Raw genomic sequence first — 25,205 nt, forward strand, 5'->3', positions numbered from 1 at the left:
ATCATGTATCCACTCACGTAAAGCACTGGTGCATACACACACAAGTTTTAGTCTGGTTCTGAGTGGATACATTAAAATTATTTCTTAATGGACTGTAGGAGAACCTCTCTGTTCTTGTGGATACGCAGGCAGCACTGTGGGAGTGCCGGGATGAGTTCAGCAGCACACACAGTAGCGCTCGCAGCATGCTCATCTCAGACTCCATTTAAACCCGAGAACAATTTTTAAATACCCTCCATAAAAAGCAACAATGACTGTTCGTTTTCTTCCTCCTAATTGTGTTTCCCAAATCATGGTTCCCCACTGCAGTCTTCCAGAACAGAGTTCACAGAAGAAGTAAGGATTTGGTACCTAACTTAAAGCCTGTGGAAACTGTGAATATTCACCATCTCAGAAAATCAGCACATGATTCTCCCGTGCTGAACACCCAAAATTACTAGATTTGAAAATACCTTCCTTCCCATATCTATGTTCACAGTTTCCAATAGTTAACTCAGAGCAATACTTTCTCATATAACAGAATTTTAGAAAATATGTGCTGTGTAAAGTTTGGGTAGAGTACAGATATGGATGCTTTTCATTAACTGCCATCTAAGTTGTGATATCTAAATGATCTTGTACAATTAATACATTCACACAGCACGATTAAATAGCATAATTTAATTGTGTCAGCATATATCTTAACTCCTAAGAGTAAATTTTACCAGCTTGTTGCTAATGCTACTGCTAGAAAGGAGCCTTCAGCCCTATAAAATGGAAAGTGTGCCATAGATACAATGTAACACTGGCAGAAAATAACAAGCAATCAAAAGCTGAAAGTTACAATCACACACCCCCACCTGCACCCATCAAACAGAAGAGCTAAACCAGCAAAACAGAAAAAGAACTTTTTTCAGGTTGAAAATAGGGAAGTCTGAAGTGGTGTTTAAAATGTCTAGAAAGAGTTAATAAAACTAATTCAAAACAAAGAAAATTGTTAAGGCTTAAAGAAAAAGTTGTAAGCACTGGAAATGAAATGGATAAGGGCTTGATGTGACAGCAGGAAAAGGAATTATTTTGGTATGAGTTTTGAGTGATTTGAACAATAGAGAGCTTTCTGAAATAAATGTCCCTCTTCCATAAAACTATGTCTCTGTAGATCCTTAGGCTCTATACTCTAAATGGATCCTTTTTTTAGCTTTAATAAAACATAAATATTGATGCAGAGACATTTTTGGAGAACCTCCTTAACATGCGTAGGTTTTATGTAACACCTTTCACATTAACATGTTTTAAATTTTTCAGTGAAATGCTGTAAAGCCTGTGTAGCCTTGACATTCCATTCGCCCGGTTGAATGCTTCTGTCACTTAGGCACTTCTAGAAAACCTGCCCCCAGTACTTTCTAAATTTGAAATTTAAATTTTAAAAGATGAATCATAAGGTTCTATTCCACTTTGACAGGAACAAAGTTGGACCAGCTATATTTAGCAGCAGGTACTAGAGGGTCCTAAAGTCTGGCCACTATTAAATATACTCAGAGAAGCAATCTGTACTCATATTTAAGATGTTTCAAAACAAAACACTTAAGGTGCAGTTTATCTGAACCAGTCTCACTAGGTTCACTTTGTAACAGAGCCTTGGATGCTGTTTATCCCATCATAATGTAGGTAAATGAGGTTAATGACATGCCTGCTTCTCTCAATATAAAAGGGGGATCTAAAACGACTAGCTCAGCTCTAGAAATCTACTTTGTAGATGCAGAATTAGCATCTCTCAGAATCTCCTTAACTGCATATTAAAAAAAAAAATCGCCATAATATTGCTTACTACTTGAAGGCAAGTGTACTAAATAACCTCTGCAGTGAATGGACAGAAAGATTTCCGGAAAACATTCTGGGTGTTTATCACATCATAAACATTTTTGTATTTTGCTGCTCTTTGTCTGCATCTACACTCACAAATGTGACACAACTGTAGAAAAGAACTGTTGGTGCTGAGGACTTGATATCCACACTATATGATTTTCAGAGGTTTTACTTCAGACTTTTGATCCCATGAACACTGACCATTGATGGGCTGGACTACCTGCTGATGTAATTGCCGGGTTATTACATAATTTTGGACAATTTATTTTTACAGCTGTCCATGTGAAGACCCCTGCCAAACTGAGAGCCTAAAATAGTCATATTTAAAAAAAAAATAAGGTTAATTAGATGTGATACTTTTTTAATATACATAGAATTAAGATACTTTGGAGTACCGTAATTATGTAAACCTGATACCTACATACAGTTTTACAAAGATACAGAAATATGCACTGTGACAATCTCATATTCAATGTAGACTACAGAGCACTTTTACTATATGTCTTTAGAACCTCATTTTCTGTTTTCTAACAAAGTGCCTTTTTATTCAAGACATATTTAAGTTTGCTTTTGCAGAACTGTGGAACCAGACTTGGCCTTTAATAAAAAAGCAGCCTAAGCAATATTTTTCCACAATCAAGGAAAAAAAGATATTTAAGAATTTGAAGTCAGTGGTTCTATTCATGCAGAAATGTAGAAATACATCTCTGGCTATTATCCAGGCCCAAAGAAATTTGTTCTGGAAGTTATGAGAAGAAGTGTAAAAGAATCTTCAGTCACTTTTCAGAACACAACTTCACTGTATCAGCTGTGTATTTCCAATGTTGCTATTGTCAGTTGGAAAGGAAAAAACAGGAGCACTTGAGTAGCATGAAAAGGAGGATACAGGTATGAAAACTCTCTTGCATAGTAAGAACAGCTGTGTGGCATTTCCGTAATTAAATAAACAAGCGTGTGCTGAAATCAAACAGATTTCTTCTGGCAGGAACCATACTCCAAATAACAGAAAAAAGAAATCAAAATTATAAATGTGTTATATTTTGGCTGATGCAGCAATTATATTAGTAATTACTATTCCAAATTTCATATTTTTTCTGAGTGATGGTTAATTTTCTTATTGTCCTCCTATCCCTCACATACCTGAACTTCCTAAGAGAAAAGAAAAACAATGTGAATTAGCTATTTATAGTGAGCTATTTTTAAGATTTTCTGAACACTGATACCTTTTACAAAGAAAATAAAAAGTACGTACTTAAAAGTATTTTGTATGATATAATGGTACACATGCACCAAAGGGAAAAATAGTAAAGAGATTATATAATAACCTAAGGAGGTACTACTTATTTCTTTGTAATCTAGTAATTGTCTGTTAAAGGATCTCTTAAGAGCAATCTTTACCCTCATAAGGGATACAGTTACTAAAAAGAAAATATTTTAAGTTATTCAAATATATAAGAATGGATGGGTTCAGGAGCATTAGAAGATGAAAAACAGTTTTACAGAGGGAAGACAGAGGAAACTGCCACAAGAAAGTTCAAGTGTGAGTTTCTGTTGCAAGTTAAATTAACCCGCAGTTCATTTGGAGAAGGGGAGGAGAAACAGGTTTCAGGAACCAGATGTATTTCTCCTGCTCTTATGAATTACAATAGCTATCCCTCTGACACACAGCTTGTAGAGCCATGGTAAATCGATAAAAAAGGTACATTTTTGCACCTAACTTTTAATGGTTTTACATGTTTTCTGATGTACTTCAGAACCTTCCTCTCCTCTGTCAGTCCCACAGCCTTTCTGCCATAAAAACCGGAGACAGCTTTAAACCACGTGCTGGTTTTGCCTCTGGGACAAACCTCAGGAAACAGGCTCACGTTTTCCTGCAAAATGGAAAGAGGCAGACTTCAGTCACTGCCAGCAAGAGGCGAGAGGAACGGGAGCCGCGGGTCCCTCCGAGCAGTAGATGGCTGTTTAGCCCTGACTCCTCCCATCAGGCACAGGCCATCTCCCGCACGGGAAACACCCGTGCAAAGGCTTTAAACTACTTTGTCTCCACAGTGGGTTTACTCGGTTATTTCGACTTAAGAACTTTTTGTTGCCGTTTTCCGCCAAGGAGACGCCAAGGCCGGCGGCAGGCGCCCTGCGGAGACAGCAGCCACAGGCGGGCGGACAAGGCCGGGGCGCGGGCCCTGCCGCTGCACGGCGCCTCTTTCTCCCCAGCAGGTGCCGGCAGCAGTTTACCCGCGGCCCGGAGTCCTCACTGTGAGCTCGGCAGCCGCCTGCTCCCTCCGCAGCGGGACGGGGACACCTCCACCGTCTGGGCACACGGGAATCTCCTCACACGAAGCCCTGGGCACCGAGACACCCCGGCACAGGGTGTTGGAGGAGCGGCTTGCACTTATCTGTCCCGCCCGCCGGCCCGCCACAACTCCACTTCGAGCCGGGCGGTGACCAGCCCCTACCGCTTCCAGCCGGAGTGTGCCGCACATGCGCGGACGAGGGAATGGTCACCAATGGAGGCGCAACGCGTGCGCAGTGTGCCCGACGCCGCATGCGCCGTGCGGCCCCGCGCCGACGCTCTGCAGGGTAATTGAGGCCGCCCGCGCTTGCCGTAGAGCGGGCTGTACCAAGCCCCTGTTCTCAGGCGGGGGGGGGGGGGGGGGGGTCAGAAAAGTGACGGTGCGCCGGGACCCGTGGGCCGCCGCCCATTCTGTCGCCGGTGGGGCGAGCCCAGTGGCGGCGGAGTGAGGGAGCGGTGCGGTGAGGGAGCGGTGCGGAGGGTCGGGGGAGGTGGCGGTGGGAGCGGCTGCCGCCGCGCCCCGCCGGCGTCAGTGGCGGCGCCGGGCTGAGGGGCGGGGCGCGGGCGGCTCGGGTAATGGCAGCGCTGTGAGGAGGGGAGCGGGGCAGGGACCGCGGCCGCAGGGCGAGGAGCGAGGGAGGCCGGCGGGTGGGCGTCGCTGACTCAGGCCTCCTTGTCGCCAGGTAACCGCCCTCACCGGGGGAGCCGCCGGGATGAGGGGAGGGAGTCTGGCGGTCACCGTCCTGTGGGCGGCCGGGCCGGGTGCGTGTGGGGGCGCTGAGGCCCTGCCTCCCGCCCGGGCCCGGGCGGGAGGCAGGGCCTCAGCGCCCCCACACGCACCCGGCCCGGCCCCGGCTGCTGCCCCGCGTCCTGCCCTTGCCTGTGGGGAGGGTGCGGTGCGGGTTCTCTGGCGGGGCCCGGTCATCTCTTCGCCTCGCCTCCGCCCGGTTTCGCTCTTGTTTTTTTGGGTTTTTTTTGGGGGGTGGGGGGGAGGGAAGGCTGTGTACGCGGTTGAGGCGGGTATTCCTGCCCTTGGCTGTTCACCCACCTATTAGCTTGTGTTATTTCTTGAGGGGGTTAAACAGGTTGGAAACTTGGGGAAATGTTTTGACGCTGGCCAAAAAAACTACGTTTATTTGTGCGAACAAATATACTGAGTATGACGGCGGTGTGTTTTAAAGAATGAGGTGATGGAAGCAACACCCTTTCGTTATCCTCGTGTGTAAATACATTTCAACAATGTCTGCTTACCTTAGGGCTTGTCAAACAGGTATGGTTTCCCACCCCCTGAGTAGCATAAACCCTAGGGTAGATATTGTGCTGTACTATAATTTTTACCACGGAAGTTACTTGTATCAGTCCGAGACATTTAGTACTCTAAGCTGGTGAGCTTGCGCACGGCAGATGCTGAAGCACAGCAAACCCCCAAACCCTAGCATCTTACAGGAAAAAGTTATACTGTATTTGTTAATGTGTGTGCAAAGCAAGTATAAATTCATATCGATGTGAAAGCTGTAAGAGAATGTCAAGTAACAGTCAGCCCTGTCTTAAGCTATTTAATCCTGCAATACCTTTGTAAGTATGTGGATGCACATTGCCATACATATTATTAGGTGTTGGTGATAATAAACACAGCATTAATGATTCTGTGGGATGTATCGCGGGGAGGATGTTTTCTTCACCTTTCCTCCCTCTCCTCAGTTTTGTTTATTTGTGAAGGGAATTGTTCTTTTACCTTGGAGATAGCAAGTGTGCTTCAGAGAGAGCAACCTATAACGTAATGCTAGGTATGACTTCACTACCACAAGAACTTCTTAGCATTGTTAAAATGCTTGTGGACCACGATTATTTTCTCTTGGGGTCAGCTGAAAATGCTCTTGGGTTTTCCAGAAGAAGAATAATATTAGAGCTTTTAGAAGACTACTGTTTTTTGTTTTCCTGAAAGTGAGCTCTACTGCTGTTTACTTCTATTGCCGTTCGTGTTTCTCTGAAACATACATCAGTTTGTGTTTTTCACCTTACTTTCTTTGATGGATATATGTTTCTTTTTTGTCGGTTGTCACTGATTTTTCTCTGTGCTAAGCTACAACAAACATACATGGATTGAAGATTTTTTTTTTAATTTCCAAAAGTGGTAATAGCCATGTTGCAAATATAACAACTTAAATGTTTCTTCTGAACTGAAAATATTTATGCACAATTTACTGAGCTTTTAGTTCTTCTTAAAAAAGTTTCCTGTTAATAAAACCTAGGATAATACCACTTCCTCGATATTGCTTAGCTGCTACTCAGTTTCTTTATGAAATCAAAGCACATGTGGGTTGGGTAATACATTGGTTACATTTTAAACGGAAGCTGTTGTGTTGCAGGTAGAGGAGAACAACACTCTGCGGTTCCTGAATTAGCAGTTAAGGAGTTTGGTTAGTTAGTCAGGGTGACATTTAGCATGCATAGGGTGTAAAAGTTGCATCTGGTTGTTTTTTGGGTTTGGGGTTTTTTTGGGTGTGTGTTTGTTTTTTTTTTTTTTTCCTTAAACTGAGAAGCTGTATATCCTGCAGTTTGAGAGAGCTAATCTGCCTGAGAAAAATTAAGAGCTGGTAGTGGTTAAGGTAGTACACTGGTTGCTAAATATTTTATTTAGCATGATGTTTGATTTTTTTTTTTTTTCCCGCTGTTATAGAGGTGTCCCTCTTGTGCTAAAAGTCTGGTTTTTACTAGTTTCTTTTTTCCCTTGTGATCTTGAAAATTTGTGGAGACAAGTTAACAGTTACTTGCCAATCTATTTAAAATGAAAATAGGAGTATTCTTTCCACTTTTTGTTTTAGTCTTACAATGTCATGTTCCTGAGCAAGAACTAGACTTGCTTTGTGCATGGAATGTCACACATCAGGTCCTTTCTAGATTAGGTGCACAGGACAGAGACAAATAGAAACAAAGAAGAGGCCATCACAGTTGTGTCTCTCGGGACCTCTTTTTTTTTAAATTACCTTACTTTTTTCCTGGGTTTATTTCAGTAATTTAATGTTTTTTGTTCGATAAATGCCTTCCGGTATTTTTGATAGGAAATTATTAACACAGCTTCCGTATTTTCAAGCCGTGTCTTATTTGAAAGAATTCACTATTTGTCCTGCTGCACCATGCAATAAGCTGCACAAGCTCTGCATAATGCTCTGTGTTTAGATGCGTTTTCTCTTTGTCATCCTGATCAAAGCTTTCGGGTTTTGTGGCTTTTTAAATACAACACCAAAAATGTCTCATGAAAGCTTGAGGTGAACGCAGGCTACAAACTGACAGTAGTAATTTCAAATACTCTGGTAATACATTCAGTGTATTCCTGCCCAAAATTCTCTCGGATACAGCTGAAACAATCTTTGCCTAAAAGTGAACAAACAAAAATTTACAGGAAAGTTGTTTTCTTCATTTGGCACTGTTAAATGGGCGGCTTGGTAAGGTGATGAACTTTACGAAGCACGATGTTGTTAAATTAATTGGTGTTATGTTATCGGCTATTCATGCAACATTGATGTTCCATTCCATAATGTTAAAAATAAGGACTTGCGAGCTTGATTTTGGAGGGTGGGGAAGCAAGGGTGGGTGTTCTTTGTGGTGTTGTATCATGGTGGTGCAACAGTGTACAAAGTTTAAATTGAAAAATTCAAAGGAAATGTATTTTTTTTTATGATTGTGCAATGTTGTCTGACATGTTTAATTCTTCTACAGATTAACACTAAAGCCCCACAATGTCCTTGAAACCACGAGTAGTTGACTTTGATGAAACATGGAACAAACTTCTAACAACAATTAAAGCTGTTGTTATGTTGGATTATGTTGAAAGAGCAACGTGGAATGATCGCTTCTCGTATCCTTTAAGTGAAAATCTGACTTAATGCGCTTAGCACAGAGTAGGCTTGCGTTATAGAACAATTTCAGTGGTCTCGATCTGAAACTTGTTGTAAGGTTGTAGCTGTTATTAAGCCTGTGGGTCAATGGATATGTTGAAAGGGATGGGGAATTCTGTGTATTTGGGAAGTGTTCTGTGTGAAAATCACCACAGTAATAAAAAGTAAGCCGGATTGAGTTTTACTCACTTTTAGTAGCTCTAATACTTAGCTTATGATACAGCCGTTCGCAAAAGTACAGGCACTGAATTTCCCCTGTCCTGATAATGAGTTTTTCCTGTATGCCCAAGTGTGTGTAGCAGGGGAAGCACCTAAGACAGAGAATGCATGTCTTTAAATTTGGGGGCCCAGGGTGTGGTGAGATTGTTCTGTTTAGAGATGTCTCCCTCTTCTTTACACTTCTAAGTGTACTGATGACTACCGTAATAGACATTTCTATGGCAAGGGTGTATAAAAAAGCCTTCCTCCATTCCCTCCACTGTTATTGCCTCTCTATTCCTGACAGTTAAGCTATGTTTAAAAATAATTACTCCTCTAACTGTGATCTGTGGTCCTGCTGTTCAAGTCCCAGCTGTACATATATTGTTGTAGTGAAAGGTTTGCTTTTTTACATGTAAAATGGAATGGTAATTTTTTTACAGATTTAAGTTTCAGTGAACTTCTTTTAAAAGAAGTGTAACTATTCTAACCCTGTGCCCTGTGTCTATGTATTCGTTAGCCATTACAGTGTGGTGAATAATTAGAGAATTTTAGGAGGCTTTGCAGCTGTTCCACAGCAATTTGACTGAGTTTGGTTTAATTATAGGGGAGAAGAATCGCTTAGACTTATTTATTGATTTGTTAATTCTTCTGAGTGGAAAAAGAAGCTCCTGGTAAGATTCTTACACGTAGATTTTTTTTTTTTTTTTTAAATAGCATAAGCTTATTCTGTGTGCAGGAGCTAGACTCTAAAGTCTCTTTCTGAATGTGTTACAATTTCTCAGAATTGCTTTCTCATGTGCCAGTGTTTTGAATACATGCATGTGTATAAATACATAAAAGAAAAATACAGTTGCTCATACTGCTTGTGGAGCCTTTTTCTGCAATATGGTACAATAATCTTTAAGGAGTTCTTTAATTCTAAAACTTTGTAATTAATTTCTGGGAGCATGACTCTTCACCTTGTCTTGGAGTCAAGTTCAAATGACTCCAAAACTTAGAGACTTTTTGAATTAATCAGTTGTGCACTTATGTGCTGACAAATTGTGCTATAGTCATTCTTTCTAAGCAGCTTTTGAGAATTGCATGTTTCAGTCTTCAACAAGTGATTACTTCTGTAGCTTAGAGCTCTAAACGTTTAAACAAAGGCACCTAAAACAGATTTAAATCTAAAATAATAACTGAGTGAGAACTTGGATTGATTCTTCTCATCACACTGTTTCACTTAGAACTCCTTATGTGGTGGCCTTGTACGCAAGTCTGCTGTTGATCCTCTTTTGGGATTTACTCCAGTTGATTGAACATCAGAAAGGGAACGCTTATGAATAGCAGGCTCTGGAAGCAGTCTTGGAAGAATCTTTTGGCATGTAATTCTTAAGACCTTACTTACTATCATCTCTTAATTACATTCCTTGGAATGTGGCGCTATTAGTGCCTAATTTGGCACAGGCAAGAGCCTTTTGGCTTATTCTGTATGGCTGAATGGCCTGAGGAGGTTGTGTGACTTGTAACTTCCAGCATAAATGTTGATTGTTTAGTACTTCTGCTACCTTTAACCGAACTCTGTGTTTTAACGCAAACCGCTCACTGAGTATTCGACAACTTGGTGAAACTGGTAGTTCTGTACAGCTGGTATGTAAGCTTTTTACAGGTTTTAAATATATAAAGAAAACTAATTTAATGATACATTTTAGGAAGATGTTGCATTTAAAAAATACGTCTTGTTCTTTGTTAGCTTTTCATTCTCTGTTAAATTCAGTTTAATTGGAGTAATCTGTTTCTAAACATCTGCAGGGATTTTAAAGGAAACGTCATATTAACTATTTTTCTTACTGCTTAATAAGTACAATAAAAAGGTGACAAATGATTTGATTAGTCGAAACAATGATATGGAAACAAAGGATAAGATACAGCAAAGAATCATGACTTCAGTCTGCCGCAGTGTATTCTAAGAAGTGTTTGTTTTCTCTTGTGCTGCTTGAGACAGCTGATATCAAATGGTGCATGCAGACTAATGGTATTTTAGGGTTGAGAGGTTTGTACTGTGCATATTCCACTTCTAGAACTATTTTTTGCCTCACTACTTCCTCAGAGCTTGTTTGTCTTGAATATAGTAATTCTTTGTAACTCTCATGGTAATTTTATTGTTAAACATAGCTTATTCTTTAAATATAGCTTATATCTCAAACTTGAAATGCTAGAATGGCAATGGGCTCAGAACCACAACTGTGTAAGAGTTAAAATCTTCTGGAAAAGATCACTTGAAAGACCATATGTCACTTTATTTAAACTGTGAGTCATCTTGAGCCACCTTTGACCTTCAGGTTTCCTTTAAGGTTCTCTGCAGAAAGAAGTGTTTCTGAAGTTGTTTCATTGTCTGGTAAATGAGTGACAGTTATATCTCTCTATTTGAGATGTTATTTACAATAATTTGGTTGTTATGAATGCTTTGTATAACTTTCAAGACTTTGCTTCTAACTCTTCAGTAGGCTGGCGAGTGCTCTTTAAGTTAAAACGCGTGATCAAGCTTGATTAGAGAGTGGTAGTTCCTCTGTACTTTGATAACTACCTTTTAGCAGTAGAACTTTTTTCAATGGTTAGAACATCAGGATCTTCCTGTTGTCTTGGGTTTTACACCAGCCAAATAAATAGGATGAGCAATACCCGGGGAGGAATTAGACATACTGCAAATAGGATTATTTCAAAAGTATGCAACATGGACATCTGTTTTTCTTCTGGTTTTCTGCATGTTTGTTCTCCCTCCTCTGATCCCTATTTTACACAGATCCTATGATGAACCAGAAACTTACAAACATGTATCTTTAATATAAGAACCATCCCAAAGAGAAGGAAGAGTAAATAAAGGTCATATGATCATGATTCTTATGACTGTGACTCCTCAAGTACTGTATGAATTTTGATTCTGGTGTAGAGGAAGACCAGCCGTGACAGAAATTTTCCAAAAGCTCTACGTTAGTCTTCTAGAGAAAACTTATTCAAAACCTTCCATTAATATATGGTCTTAACTAGCTGCTTTTCTAACCCTGAGGGCAATATTTGTGAGCTTTTGTGGCCTTGGATACAGTATTTTCTTATTGATGGTGATTTTTTTTTTTCCTTATTTTAGAATTGCTTTGGCTTCCCATTGCTGGGTAATACCCCTCAAATAGCAACTACTGGAGCACTTAAATCACACAAGACTTTTGATGTTCTTGTTCTCAACACAGAGTGAAGGGCCCCTAAGCAGCAATTTGCCTTCAGCTTCCTTTGAACTTTCTTACCCTGCAAAACTGTGCTGAACTGGAAGGACAGATAGCTTTCACCATTAAAAATAAATTATTGAATAGTAAAGGCTTCTTCCTGATCTTCTAAGGGACAGCAGCACAGAAGAAATGTGCTTTGCGTTTATGTAGTAAAATACCAGTGATGATTAATGATTCATCTCCCCTGAAAGGCTTTGTTTGTTTGGGTTTTTGTTTGTTGTTGTTTTTCTTTTTTTTAAGAGATTCACAATATTTTGAATGCTACACTTCAATTTGAATTCTGGACTGAAAGATATAGTTAGATGAATAAACTAGTACAAATTGAGCAAGAATGTGAACTTTCTGTAGCAAAGCTGCCCTGTTACGTGTTTTTGAGACTCATGGTAGCTCTTTTTTTAGAAATACAGAGAAACATGGGTATCAAACAAGTAGAATTTAGTGTTGATTTTTATCACTTCGTTAATACAGGAAAACCTGTGAGGTGCCTGTGGAGGTACTTCTGTGATTAAGTTGTTAGTTTAATTTCAGCAGGTATGCAAACTGAGTGTTATATGTCAAGACAGAAGACTAGATTCAGCTTTCTTCATTTGCAAGAAAATTTGACTGTTCTCTAGAATAAGGAAAGGCAAGTTTGGAGGATGTGCATCTTCATGAAGGGGCACAGATACCGGTTTTGTTCTTAAATAGGTTTATTACAACTAAGAAACTTGTTTACAACAGTCACGTCATCTGGACTCTTAACTGAAGCTGAGGGTACAGAAGCTAGATAAATTCAGAGATAATTGTTTGCTGCTTTTGTCAGATAAGCTGCCATTATTATTTTCTTGTGGTGAAGAGTGCCTGTTTCCTCTAACTTGTGTCCCCTGTCCTTCTGAGTAGCTTACAAAGGTTTCTAATTCTGGAATTGACTATCACGGAAATATATTTGCATAGTGAAGGTGCTTGTGATCTGAATGATATTGAGGATGCCGCCACCACCCCTCCCCCCCCCCGCAAACAAAAAGTAAACAAACAAAAAAACCCAAAAGCACCAATTGTTCTTTACAATCTGTTTAAGAAAACTTTTCATTCTTTGCTACTAATTTAATAATTTTTTTTCGTATTTCATTGGTCATAATTTTATTAGTTGGTGTAATGTAACTCTAGCTGGTGTTACAAAGCAGTGACTATTGCCTGTTTTGTTTGTTGAGGTTTACATTTAATGCTCTTGACATTCTGAGGAGAATTCTGATAAAGATGATCTGTATGGATGAAATAACTGTACTCAAGATTAGACTCTGATTAGGCTTTCTGAGATTCTAGTTGCCAAATAAAGGCGCTTTTCCATTTAGTTGTCCTACATCAGTGCCCTCTCTGTTTTGAGTAGCATCAATATAAAAAAATGAAACATGCTTTTGGGAAAAATTGTGTGGTGAAAGCTTGACTATAGACTAAGCAGGTGACTTGTCAACTGTCCTTATGTCTTCTACCTTCTTTTACGCAGGCATGTGCTTCTTGAGGTAAACTAGAGGAAAGCAGATCTCATCTTCCCTTAATTAAAGAGCTTACCTTGAAAAGTAATCTATACTAAGTCATTATTTTTTAGCATGGCTGGCTTTATAAAGTGCCTTGACTTAGTAGATAGGCATGATGTTTTAAATAATTTTTGCAGAACAAGTTTATTTCCCACAGTTGTTTACCTGAAGCTTCACTTAATCCTTGCTTGACTTCTCTGAAAGCAAAGTTCTTAATCATAAATTCTGTTCCTGACAAAGTTTTTAAAAGACAAAGTGTCTTTTTAAAAACTTGATATAAACCTTACAAACCAAAGGTGTTGCTTTGTGGGATACTTCAGGGACAAACGACCTTAAGGGGTTTAACTGTTTGCTGCTGCCCATTTAAGTGAGTGAGTATAACTGCTTTGTGTGGCTGTGATCTAAACACAATTACTAAAGTGATAATAATGGTTAAAAATAGAATAAAGTTTTTGCATCCACACCACCATTGTGATGACTTAATTTCCAGTGTCCCACAAAATTGTTTTACCTATGGAGTTGGGGGGGAATATGCAAGGACTGGTTTGGGGGAGGAAATCTTGAAGTCAGCTTCGCTTCATGTTTGCTCTGCTCCATACTTGGCTAATCATGTTCTTAACCTAATTAGTGTTTCTTTCCGTTATCTGAAAAGAAACTCAGTTTCACATTGGCTGCAGATACAGAGGAAGAATTTTGGATGAAAGCTGCTTTTTCACTTTGAGATAATCATATATTATTCATAGGTGGCAAATAAGTGTTAGAAGCTGTGTCAATGTGGGGCTACCAGAAGTTCTGGGATCTTAGCTCTAACATGCTCTCACCTTCCACTACCTAAAATTTATTAGTGATGCTTAAAACTTAGATTCTTCACAAATCAGGACTTATACTAATTTCAGAAAATGATCCATTTTATTTTTTGTGTGTGTGAGGAAAAAAAGGTTCTGTAAATCTTAAATTTTATTGATAAGTTTTTACACTTTAAGCAGGTACAAACCTTGACTCTGAGCCCAGAGACATTTATGCTTTGTGTGTGGCCTATCCTGAACCTCTTGGAGAGAGACTTTATACTGAGACTAAAATTTTTTTGGAAAATCATGTACGCCATTTGCACAAGGTAACCTATGCAGTTACTGATGTACATATATGTATTGTTTGTTCTTTTTTGACTTTAGGGAGGGGTTTTATTTATTTTGTATGTATGAAGGTATGCAGATTTTATGAGACTAAATCACAGATGACAGAGTTCTAGAGGCAGAACTTATATCTATATATCCGATATACATAACGCACATCACACAAAACAATGTAGACAGATATATAGATATCTGCCTATATGCAGCACAAAAGAAGGAGCTTTCTTTTTAAGCCAACAATTAAGGTTTATCTAAAATATTAATTGGTTTGAAAAGTAAGTTCTTTCTTTTCTGTTGAATGCTTATAATAAAACAAGTTACAGAAATGTCTTCATTTTCCAAATGTAATACAGTTTGTCGTTAGCCTTATGTTACAGTGTAAAAGTATCTACTCTGTTGTCTTGGAAACTGATTGTATATACTAAAGAAAACTTCTGAAATATGTGAGAAATAAAATAACAAAAATGCTTGGGAGGGGAGGAAGTGATGACAAATTATTTATTATGACAAATAACAGTACTCGTATACCTATATAGCTGTGAACTAACTTTTGTCTCACCAGCTGGGGCAGCCGATTTCAATAGAATCTTGATTCATCATTTTGAATTTATAGGATTGATGAACAGTGTCTTCTTGTATGTCAGTAAAAAGAGAAGTAGATTTAAATAAGGTGCCTGCCTGTCTTTGGTGTCTGTATAGGGAATGAAGAATTGCAAGTTCTGGATAGTACTGCTAAATGGCTTGATGCTATTTTTTGAGCTTAGGGTATCTGTGTATTTGACAAGATGGACTGGGTATCTTAATAGGTAGTTCCACTGGTTGCAGAGAGGATACCTCTGATGCCTTGGTAGACTAAATCAGTTCATTAAACTGGCAAATAACAGCCATAAAAATTCTTCCTCATTTATTTAGTGAGCTGGATGAGCTCACTTAGCATCATCAGGCAAGTGCCAGCACAGGAGAAGCTGTGGGAAGTAGTGGAAAGCATAAATGCATTTTTTAAATTGGCTATCCACCACTTGTCTTTGAAATAACGTTGGAAAACTTTCGTAAAATTCATACTACAAAGGAAAGCACTTTCGATTCTGTTTTGGCTGTTAGCTTTCCTCTTTTACATTATTTTTGCATAGGCTTCTTTGCAGCTTGAGCCAGAATTTAAAATTACGTACTCTAGAGAGAATTATAGCTGACTTCCTAGGATCTCATCCTCCTTCATAAATCATACTAATTTGTTTAAATTGTTGAACTTATTCCTTTGAAGTATTAATGTATTTTGAGAAGTTCAGTACATCAGCAACTTAGATAATTCTCCTAAACTGCAAAAGATTTGGGCCTAGATTTACAGAACTTAAGACGTGTTTAAGTTTGCATGTATTTGCACATCATTAAACTTGTTTTATTCCAGGATTCTTGGTAAGTATAAGGGCTTGTGTAACCAGTAAGGCATACTGATTTTAAGTGGTTTTAGTTAGGCAACTCCTCCACTGTGCGTGTGGCTGCATGAATTTAAAATTGATTTGTGTCAGTGAGGGAATAGTTATGCGAGTTCTCCCACCAGTATGAAGTGAGAATATGAACTGTGCTTATTCAAGCAAGTACTTCTGCTAAGGCAAATAGAAAATAATATGTTACAGAGATTGTTGCAATGACCAGAAAACTAACAAATCTTCATACTACAAAGTTTTGGCAAGCCAGCCACAACACCTGAAGTTGGGGTTTTTTGTATTTAAAAAGAACAAAGTTATTTTTACACCAGTAAAAGCTTAGATGTAGTCTTAATTTTGAATCTGTGGTGTTTATTCCAAAATGATAATCCTGTTATAACTTCCTATGTATGTATGCTATTTTCATACTAATTTTAGCGGGGGTGCATGTCTTCCTTCACAGAGAGTTCTGGAAGCTGAAGAACAAGTACTGGTTATGTATCACAGATACTGGGAGGAGTATAGCAAAGGGGCAGACTATATGGACTGTTTATACAGGTAAGCTTTGCAAATTAGTAGTTAAACTTTTGAAATGTTTACAGTGATCTGTCGCTTAAGTCTAAGAATGTTGTTTAAAGAGAGCAATAGCTGAGTATGCCCCAGATCAGTTTTGGAGAGAGTATAGTTACGGTAGCAGAACATGAGAAAAAAGGAATAATGCTCCAACAAGTTTTCTGTGCATTGCTCCTTACCACTGAAGTAATTATCTAAGATGATTCCTACTGTTCATTCATTACTAATGTATTCTACCTCTGTTTCTGATGTTGCGGTGCCAAGTATGTTGGTGCTAGTCAACCCTGCAGTGAAGTAGCTCATAATCCTAGGTGTTTTTCTACAAGGATGGCATTGTACTGGTGTCCAGTTGAAGCAGCATGGTTTGTTCCAAAGCTTAGCCACATACCTTGGCAAAAACAGAGCTCTCCCTTCTAGAAGAGGCTTTCAGACAAGGCTATGTGCTCTCTGGCTCATTTCTTTTCAGGTGAATGTTTGAACTGCAGTGATTGGAGGAGGAGTGAAAACTTCCCCTTGTTTTCTGAGAATTTCAGAAACTAATAGACTGTATACAGGCAGTCAATTTTACGGTTTTGTTTTTTTCTTTAGTAGATTACAGCCAAGTCTATAAATAAAAACACAACTAACCCCTGTTATTTTTGTACTTCTACTGTTTCCTGAATTGTGAGTGTGTTTTGTTGCTACTAGTGATAGCTTAAGCATATAAAACTCACTCATTCATGAGTTGCTAGAATTATAGCTATATTGAGGTGACTTTGGATTTACTAGGATTTGGATTTTAATTCCATACTGACTGTAGGTTCAACACGTCCATTATGCATGTGATACCCAGCAGGTAAATATAATTTATGGGGCACTGTTAATACTGTACTTATTTGATGGTATAATGTGAGGATTTACAAAGGATTTCATGACCTTTACTATTACATTAAGAGATGTTTGTGTGATCTTGTAGTAGAACCCATTAAATTACTGCTAGCAGACTGGGAACAAATGTGGTGGAATCCATCTTGGCCTTGCAAATTTTAGTTCCATAATGTCTCACTGACTTAACTGGAGAGTTGATACGGGACTGTGGGTGGGGGAATCCTATTTAATGGGTATGAATCTCACTGATTCTGCTTTGTGTAACAGATTTTCTGAACGCTTGAGTGCTTCTGGTCATAAATCAACAAATTAAAGTACTTCTCCAGCAGTGTGAACCTGATTTTTTGTCTTATTTTCAAACAAGCTTAGGCATTTTTTTCCCCCAACAGTTGTTATGCACTTGAACCAACCTGTAAATATATATAAGCTCAGTAGAGTGGTATTCATATATCAGTGAAGCCGAGTTCTTAAACTCTGAAGTTATTTATTTTGTGCCAGCTCTGCCCATTCTAACTCTTCTTCCTGCTTTGCATACGGTGTTTTCATCCAGAAAATGTACTTTTTAGGTATCTTGTTGGAAGTAATTTTACCACAAAGTTATATCTTCTTTCTTTGTGTTGGAATTCTGAGTTTTGTCATATACTATCTTTTAAAAGTCTCTAAAGGGTATGACTTCAATAAAAAAAAAGTACATTGTAATGGGAACTAAAAGACCCTCTCACATGAAGGCAAGAAATAACGCAGTGCTTGATTAGTAGTCATAATGACTTTCATGCATTAGAAACACTTCATTACATGTTATGGCACTTTTTTGGGGTTTTTTGAGAGAATTTTTTGTGTGAAAGTACTTCTGAAGACCATAAGAAGGTATTCTGTTTTTTATAAAGCTATTGGAGTTCTTTTCTTACTTGCACACCTGCTCTCAAAAAAGTACCATAATTTAGTTGACTCTGTTGTATCCCAGGATCTAACTTGTGTAATTCTTCCAACAATGAAAACGGATTAATCTTTACAGCTAGTGATCTTAATGTTATTTTTAAATAGGTTCCTCAAACTTAAGTAGACTCATGTCTCTGCTTCTTAATCCTTCTACCCTGATAGGTAATATTTGACATACTATTAAAATGTGGACGCTATACTTCTGAGCGAAATTTATAAAACATGAGACACATCATGTGACTGGCAACGCAGTCAAATGATTTCTTTCTATGTTATTGGTTTTGGTTTGATTTTTTTTTTCACCCAGCCCCCAGGTGCATTTTACTAGAAAAACAAACTTGCATTCAGTTTGAAAACTAAAATCCTCTATGTGCTTGGTTAAACCAAGGTTCTAAAACTGATGGCATAAGGAATACCTGGTGTTAAATAAACTTCTTCAGTTGTTTATTTTAGTTCTGATGATAAACATAATAGATAAAAACAATGCTGAACATTGGGGCTTATCAGTGCCTTGATGCTGTAATTGTTTTTGTAGGTAATCCTACTTGTGAAAAATCTGTTTTGTGTACCTTTATTTCGGGTAACTGGAGAGTTTTCTTATCCAGCAAACTTAAATTAACTTAAATGATTATTTAAAAAAAAAACACAACCCAAACAACTGAAGTTTTAAAATCTGCTCATAATAAAATCCTGAAAAATAAACACACATAGTTCAGCTTTTGCTTTGTTTGTTTTTGTCTTTTATTTTAAACACCTGTAATAATACCAGTATATTAATGTATAGTAATTTTTAGTTCTTTAGCCTAATCTTAGTTCTTTTTCCTTTTGTACTTTTATGTGAAACATCTTCCTTCCCTTTCAGGATTAAATTTGTGGTAGATTACTTTAACCCTATTTTACAGATCTGTAAACCAGTGAATACTTCATCTGTGTTTGAGTGAATCAGAACAGATAGTGGATTATGAAAATTTCCAGTGCTGAGCGCTTGTGTGCATACACTGCTAGACATGTTCAAGCATTCTGCTTATATAAAGCACGGTGGTTCTGCTGCTTTTAGTATAGCTCTTCTGAAGTCACCATTGCATGTTTTCATTGGAGCATTTAAAAAAAAACAAATAGGTGTGAACAAACCTCTGAAGGTCATCCTTATGCTCAGACTAGGGCTAACTTCAAAGTTAAACCAAGTTGCTTAAGGTTTTGTTGAGTCAAATTCTGAGCTTCTTCAAGGACAGAGATTTTGACGCCTTTATGAGCAGCCTGTTCTAGTGCTTGATTATTCCCATTCTAAAACAATTTCCTGTATGTCTGTTTGGAATTTGTCATACTGCAACTTGTTTCCCATTGCTTCTTGTCTTTTCTCTGTGCTCCTCTGAGAAAAGTTTGTCTAATGTATGTCTCATGCTCTGCACCCTAAATATTTCAGTGAGCTTTCTCTGGACCTTTTTCCATTTGTCCAGATCTGTTGTATTTGGGTACTCAAAAGTGGTCGTAAAAAAAAAAAAAAAAAAAAAAATTTTTTTTTTGAAATTTAATTAAAAAAAGATTTGAGATTATACTGTTTGCACATCCTTTGTGGTTGTTTGCTTGTGCTTTTGCTTGGTTCTAGAAGTTGATGGTAAAAGTAGGGAAAGGGGAGAGGAAATGTGGCAAATTTGGTTTTGGTTTTGAGGCAGATTGTGGTGAAGCTCTTGCCATGAGTGGTTCTGCCGACCCGCTTCTTGCCCACCCCCTTTTTGCTTGAATCAGGTAGGTTTTTGCAGGGGTACCTGATCTAGGTTAAATATTTACTTGTGGCTACCTTGTTTGTAAGATGCATCGGTTGCCCAGTCTGGGTTTGTTGAGAAGGCATGTACTGATGGAAGGAAGAGGGTGTGAATGAGGAGAACGTAGGTCTTTCCTTTTTAGCAAGCTTAACAGGAAAAAGCAGAATGGCACCTGCTGGCTTTGCTCACATGGGGAGGGTGGGAAGTATCAAGGAGCATGCTTGCTTAAGGCTTGTGTTCCAGCTATTCTGGATGTCCGTACAAGTTTTATATGAAATGGCAGGCCTGTAGCCTTCTACACAGACTTGCATTTACAATTGATGATGGTTATTGATGGTATCAGTTTACAGTACTCTGTAAGACTCTGGAGTCTGAAAGTAGGTTAGGCTGCTGTATTCCAGTTTGTCACCACTGCAGTATCACAAGGCTTCCCTCTTTGGACTCTGTGGTGTCCTAAATTCTTTCAAGTTCACAGGTTTCCATAGTGTGCTCCTCCTTTTCTTCTTTGCTTGTCATTTGCCTTCCTGCCCAAAGTGTCACGAATCTGGTGCAGTCTCTGAAGCCTGAATCTCTTAAAGTGTTTCAGTAACCTGACTGTCTTCAGAGTCTGAAACTGGGTGTCTCAAAACTGCTAGCTGGATTGGAATTTAAAAAGAATTAAAAATTAGTTACCTTATTTAAGCACTAACATAAAAAAAATTATAAGTGTAGTTATGAAATATATTAGAAATACTTTTCCCAGTTATCTGGGAAAGAGGAGGAGAAGGGTTCAGTTTAAAAATGTTATTACATTTCTTTTAAGGGAATACTGAGAATTTAGAGGGATGTTTTGTCAGGTCTTGTGCAGAAACCATTTTATGTTCTTTATAAAAACAATGTATATAATAGTAAATACTAAAATAAAAAATATTTATAACATATCTTCTTTATAACTGTTAATTAAAAAATTTCTGCAAATTCTTCTCTTATCTTTAGTATTTGTAATACAGCTGTTTGCTAGTTACTGCGCCCTGAGTAAGGGATCATAACTGACAAAATGGGCCCTGTAAAAATTGACACTGTCTGAGAAATGCCAAGTAATGAACAGTACAGGTAGAAGAAAATACATTGTACTTAAAAATACCTGCTACTTAGGACTGCTTTTCTGTCACTAAAAATAAATAAACTACTGCCATTCTAATGCTAGTGAACGTCTTAGAATTTAGCAGTTATTTTGCATGAGTGTGAGTAATGTGGTTGTGCGTGTTGAAAGGTTGGATACTTGCACAAGTATATTGCACACCAAGAAAATGCTGATGGTGATATATCAGGCTACTGTTTGATATCTCAGTTACTAACACCGTACTGTTTTAATATGGTGTAAGGTCTTTTAAATTGAAGTAATTTATATTTTTAAGAATTTCCTACAGATAGCAATGGCATTGGTTAAAAGAGGTTATCTTTCGTGATATGGAAGAACAACTTAAAACAAGAAAAAAACAACTTAACTTTTGCCTGTTTTAATTAGAATATTTTTATTTCTATAGGTACCTCAACACACAGTTTATTAAGAAGAACAAATTGACTGAAGCTGATCTTCAGTATGGTTACGGAGGGGTGGATATGAATGAACCATTGATGGAAATAGGAGAGGTAGGTATCCTGGAAGTGGGAGTGGATATCAACGGTATTCAGAAGCGCTACAAATTGAGCTTTGTCCTTTTACATTTTGACTTTTCTGTGTCACAGGATATGAATAGTTAAATACAGTAGGAGACATAAGCAGTGAACCCTTTGTAAAATGAGATTACAGTTTTGATGTAGAAATATATGGTGAAAGGATTGGGGGGGGGCAAATATGAAAACTATTGGAGAACTTAAATTTAAAATATGATAATAGACACCACCTTGAAAAAAATCTTAATGACACCACTATCTAGAAAATATTTTGAAGAAGCAATACTTTTGTTTTTGGAAACCCATGAAAAATTACTTTTAGGTAATTTCTTGATATCACAAAGTGTAACAACTTTTTTTTGAGATTAGACTTCCTAACATCTTATTTTCTAATGCAAGCTGTTTTGTACTTCTATCGTAGCAACTTGGATGGAAATTTTGAAAGAAAAGTAGACATTCTGTGCAGAAAAGTATCATGTAGAGAGGGCTTATCACTTAAAAAAAAAAAAGTAGTAATTTGGGTTAAGCACCAGGGTATTGACACAGTTACTAATGTAAGTTGCAGAGGCTGAGAATAATATTTAATTACCTATAAGACTAAAAAAAATTGTCAGCAGTAGGACTACATTCTGAGATACCACGCTGTACAGATGTGAAGTATACATTGTTTCTGTTACTTCATGGCTACTCTTACTGTGAAATATAAGAAAGTAAAATAAAAAGGCAATTTTACAGGAAAAAAAATCTTTCAAATTTAAAAAAAAAAGTGTTTCAGTATGTCTTTAAGAAGATTTTGGAAACATCTTTTCAGTCTGAATCAGAACAAAACCACAATCCTGAATACAGTTGAGTAGAAACTTTTCTTTTGAATGCTTGTCTGTGTATCTGTTTGCTTTGTGTCTGTATGTATACACACTGTTAGCTGGAGAATTCATTTTATTCTGTCATTATGTAGTGGTGTATTGTGGTTTGTGGTTTGTTTTTTTTTTCCTTTCCTCTCTACATTGGCCTTTTTCTCTAAGAGGCAAGTGAACATTTCTTCTCTTTCAGTTTGGAAAGCTAGAGAAAACTTTTTTTTTTTTTCTTAATGTCAGAGCTTGACCTGTCAACGATTACTCTTCTAGCTCTTTTATTTCATTGTTTTAAGTAAGAGATCTCTGCTGCCTTTAGTGAAGAGTAAGGAGAGATTGTGATGCATGAAGAAGCACCTTCTGTGCTTCTGACCCAGCTACCCAGCTGATGAAGAGAGTGCTGCCAGTTGAAATTGCTAATCCTCTGACAGGATGGGGATAGGCTGAAAAAAAAACCCACCAGAAACATGATAAACTTTAAGTCAAGGCAATTCAGGAAAGGAAATTCTTCTCTTGTCTACCTGCACAAGTCTCCAAGGCTTGCCAATCAGTGGCATTTGTAAAGGCTTATCGGAGCTTGGAAGCGCATATTGCTGTACTGTTTGTGGTATTTTCAAAATTGCATGAACGTTATTCCTCGTTTCCGCAGACTTGAGACTTACCCGAGTCTGTTCCCACAATTGTTGAGGTAGTCCTTAGGTCTGTGTGAATGACTGGTGGTTCAGCTGCTTTGGGGGCTGGGAATAGTCAGGGCTTGTTCTTGGGGCTGGGTGATGCTGATGTATTAATGAATTTTCCCCGTTACAGTGTGCTACTCCATTCTGAGGTATCACCCAAAGGATGGTAGTGGCAACTTTTGTCCATAGCTTTCTGCCCTATGATATGTTTACCAAAGAATAACAAACAGCTGACCTGATAATTCAGCTTTTTTAGAGTATTCTGTTTTCCTCATGTTTATGGAATCATATGCGGGGCAGAAGGACAATGATGCACACTTTTCTTCAGGCTTCCCAGCAGTGGTTCCTAGGATGGAACATCCATAGCTCATCATTTAGGCAGGTTATGGGGAGGGTCAAGATTCTTAAACTACAGCTGGCAGCCTTTGTTTTTTGTTTCAGGTGTTTGGATGATGATGTCTGGAAATCTACTAATGAGTTTTTCATTGTCTCACTCTTCAAGACTCCCTCCATTTCTCTTTACCAAATACTGTATTTTTAATCTGTAGTATTGGGAGGTAAACTTTGGATCTTGAGGCAGTAAAGTTAATCTCAGTTCATTACTGATGTAGGATTACATTTATGGCAGTTACTCCTTTACTCTGAAAAGGAATGGAGACTTGAGTCCTACACTCGAGTAGTTTAATGCATTAAATTGCAGCTCTGATTTTGGTGAATTCATTGTCCCAGAAATAAAAGTAGTTCATGCTCTTGACCTACAAGGCACTTGCCAAGCTTATTAAGTCTTCGTTTTGAAAGCACTTTCTCTTTCATTATGATTATTCCAGTTTAGGATTCTATCTTTTATTCTTTGGATTGCACTAGGGGCTTTGACAAAAATCTTTATTTCAGTTGTTCATCACTTAAGAATGGAGGGAGCAAACGTGCTTATTCTATATATAATTCTCTTCAGTCTCAGTGTGAAGTTACAGAAATAATGCCCAGTATTTGTAGAGGCAAAACTGTACTTCCTATGTACTGCAGTTTCTGTCTCAGCATCACTCTTGTGTGCTAATGAAACTTTTTGAGCTTTTCAGTAATTTGAAACGAGTACATGCTTGCTTAGTTCTTCTGCGGTGTGTAACAGTAGGTGCATACAAGAGACCGGACGTGCTATGTGATGTGTATGGGCATGGCTTCAAACAGTTTATCATCTCGATAAGCATTCCAGACATTCAGTAATTTTGTACTAGGAAAAAAACGGGATGAGATCAGTTGATGAAAGTAGTCTGCCAGTGCTTGCAAGAGATTATTATTTTTTTTTCTGTCCATAAATTATGAATGCATGCTGAAGGACACTGCCTTTCTGAGGTGAGCTCCTATCACCAATTTCAAACTTCTGAGCTTCCAGTGATTCTGTGGGGAGCCCTGAGATAGAAGGTGGTTAAGATGTGCCTTCTGTTTATTTTCACCCATCATGGGGTAACAGATTCTGGAAAATGGAGAAAACGGCCATATTCTGTGTTATCAATCTACATGGAGAAGTAAAATCAGTCCCTCTCTTCAAGGAGAAAAAAAGTCTCTTGAACTAATACATCAAGTTGCTGGATTGACCTGTCTATTTTACTTGACGTGAAAATTCCAACAGGCAACTTGAAGCTGTTTCAGACTGGTAGATCATATGTGAGAGGTTTCATGTTAGAGACCACATTTCAGAGACTGCATTGCAGAATAGAATCACCTGAGGTCATCCCCTTCTTCTCATAGCCACAAAATGTCAGATTTGGTTTTGTTTGTTTTGGTTGGGTTTTTTTTCCTCCAGAGCTAGCTTCTTTCAGCATTCTCTGCTGGATGAGTTCCTTATGTCTTAGGGAAACTCTTTTCCTCTAACTGTTCTGCTACTGCTCTCCACAAGGCAAGGCAGTGAAAATGACTCCTAAGAAAACATTGAATTAACAAGATTATCTGTCTTTTGATTTATAAGCAGACCTTTACCTCTTCTTTTGAACCTGCTTATGATGCAGTTGGGTCAGCACTGCCTCCCAGATTTCTGTACCCTTTATTACAGCATGGGATAGCTGTGACAAACAGAGCAAGTTCATTTGTCTGCTCTTTAAAAGGAAGATTTTATTCCACAAAGTGGATCAGATTGGATACCTAGTCGATAGCCAGATGCCTACTTTCAGTTAAGACATACCTGATCAATATTTTAATTTTTACAGCTAAGGACCTGTTAGTTGTGTCAAAGCTTTCTTAGCAGCAATATTCTGCTGTCCTCACTGACTTTGGGCACTTCATTTTTTCCCAGTCTGTTACTCACCGGTAGGTGTTTTT

At 38.2% G+C, this 25,205-nt stretch overlaps 1 protein-coding gene across 3 annotated transcripts in view; it reads left to right on the forward strand.

Annotated features, from left to right (window-relative positions):
• The first annotated feature begins 4,672 nt into the window (after nucleotides 1-4,672).
• The window catches only part of CUL2 (cullin 2), a 55,703-nt gene continuing 35,170 nt past the window's right edge, over nucleotides 4,673-25,205 (forward strand). For 2 of the 3 annotated variants that reach the window (XM_063324473.1, XM_063324475.1), the window contains exons 1-5: nucleotides 4,673-4,818; nucleotides 7,856-7,994; nucleotides 14,021-14,123; nucleotides 16,030-16,124; nucleotides 21,235-21,340. In XM_063324473.1, the coding sequence (XP_063180543.1) occupies nucleotides 7,876-7,994; nucleotides 14,021-14,123; nucleotides 16,030-16,124; nucleotides 21,235-21,340 (423 nt within the window). In that variant the 5' untranslated portion in view covers nucleotides 4,673-4,818; nucleotides 7,856-7,875. Of the gene's footprint in view, nucleotides 4,819-5,221; nucleotides 5,406-7,855; nucleotides 7,995-14,020; nucleotides 14,124-16,029; nucleotides 16,125-21,234; nucleotides 21,341-25,205 lie in introns of those variants that run through there. The other variant, XM_063324474.1, reaches the window with a different exon arrangement.

The sequence above is a fragment of the Chroicocephalus ridibundus genome, chromosome 2 (genome assembly GCF_963924245.1).
Source record: "Chroicocephalus ridibundus chromosome 2, bChrRid1.1, whole genome shotgun sequence".
NCBI classification, from domain to species: domain Eukaryota; kingdom Metazoa; phylum Chordata; class Aves; order Charadriiformes; family Laridae; genus Chroicocephalus; species Chroicocephalus ridibundus.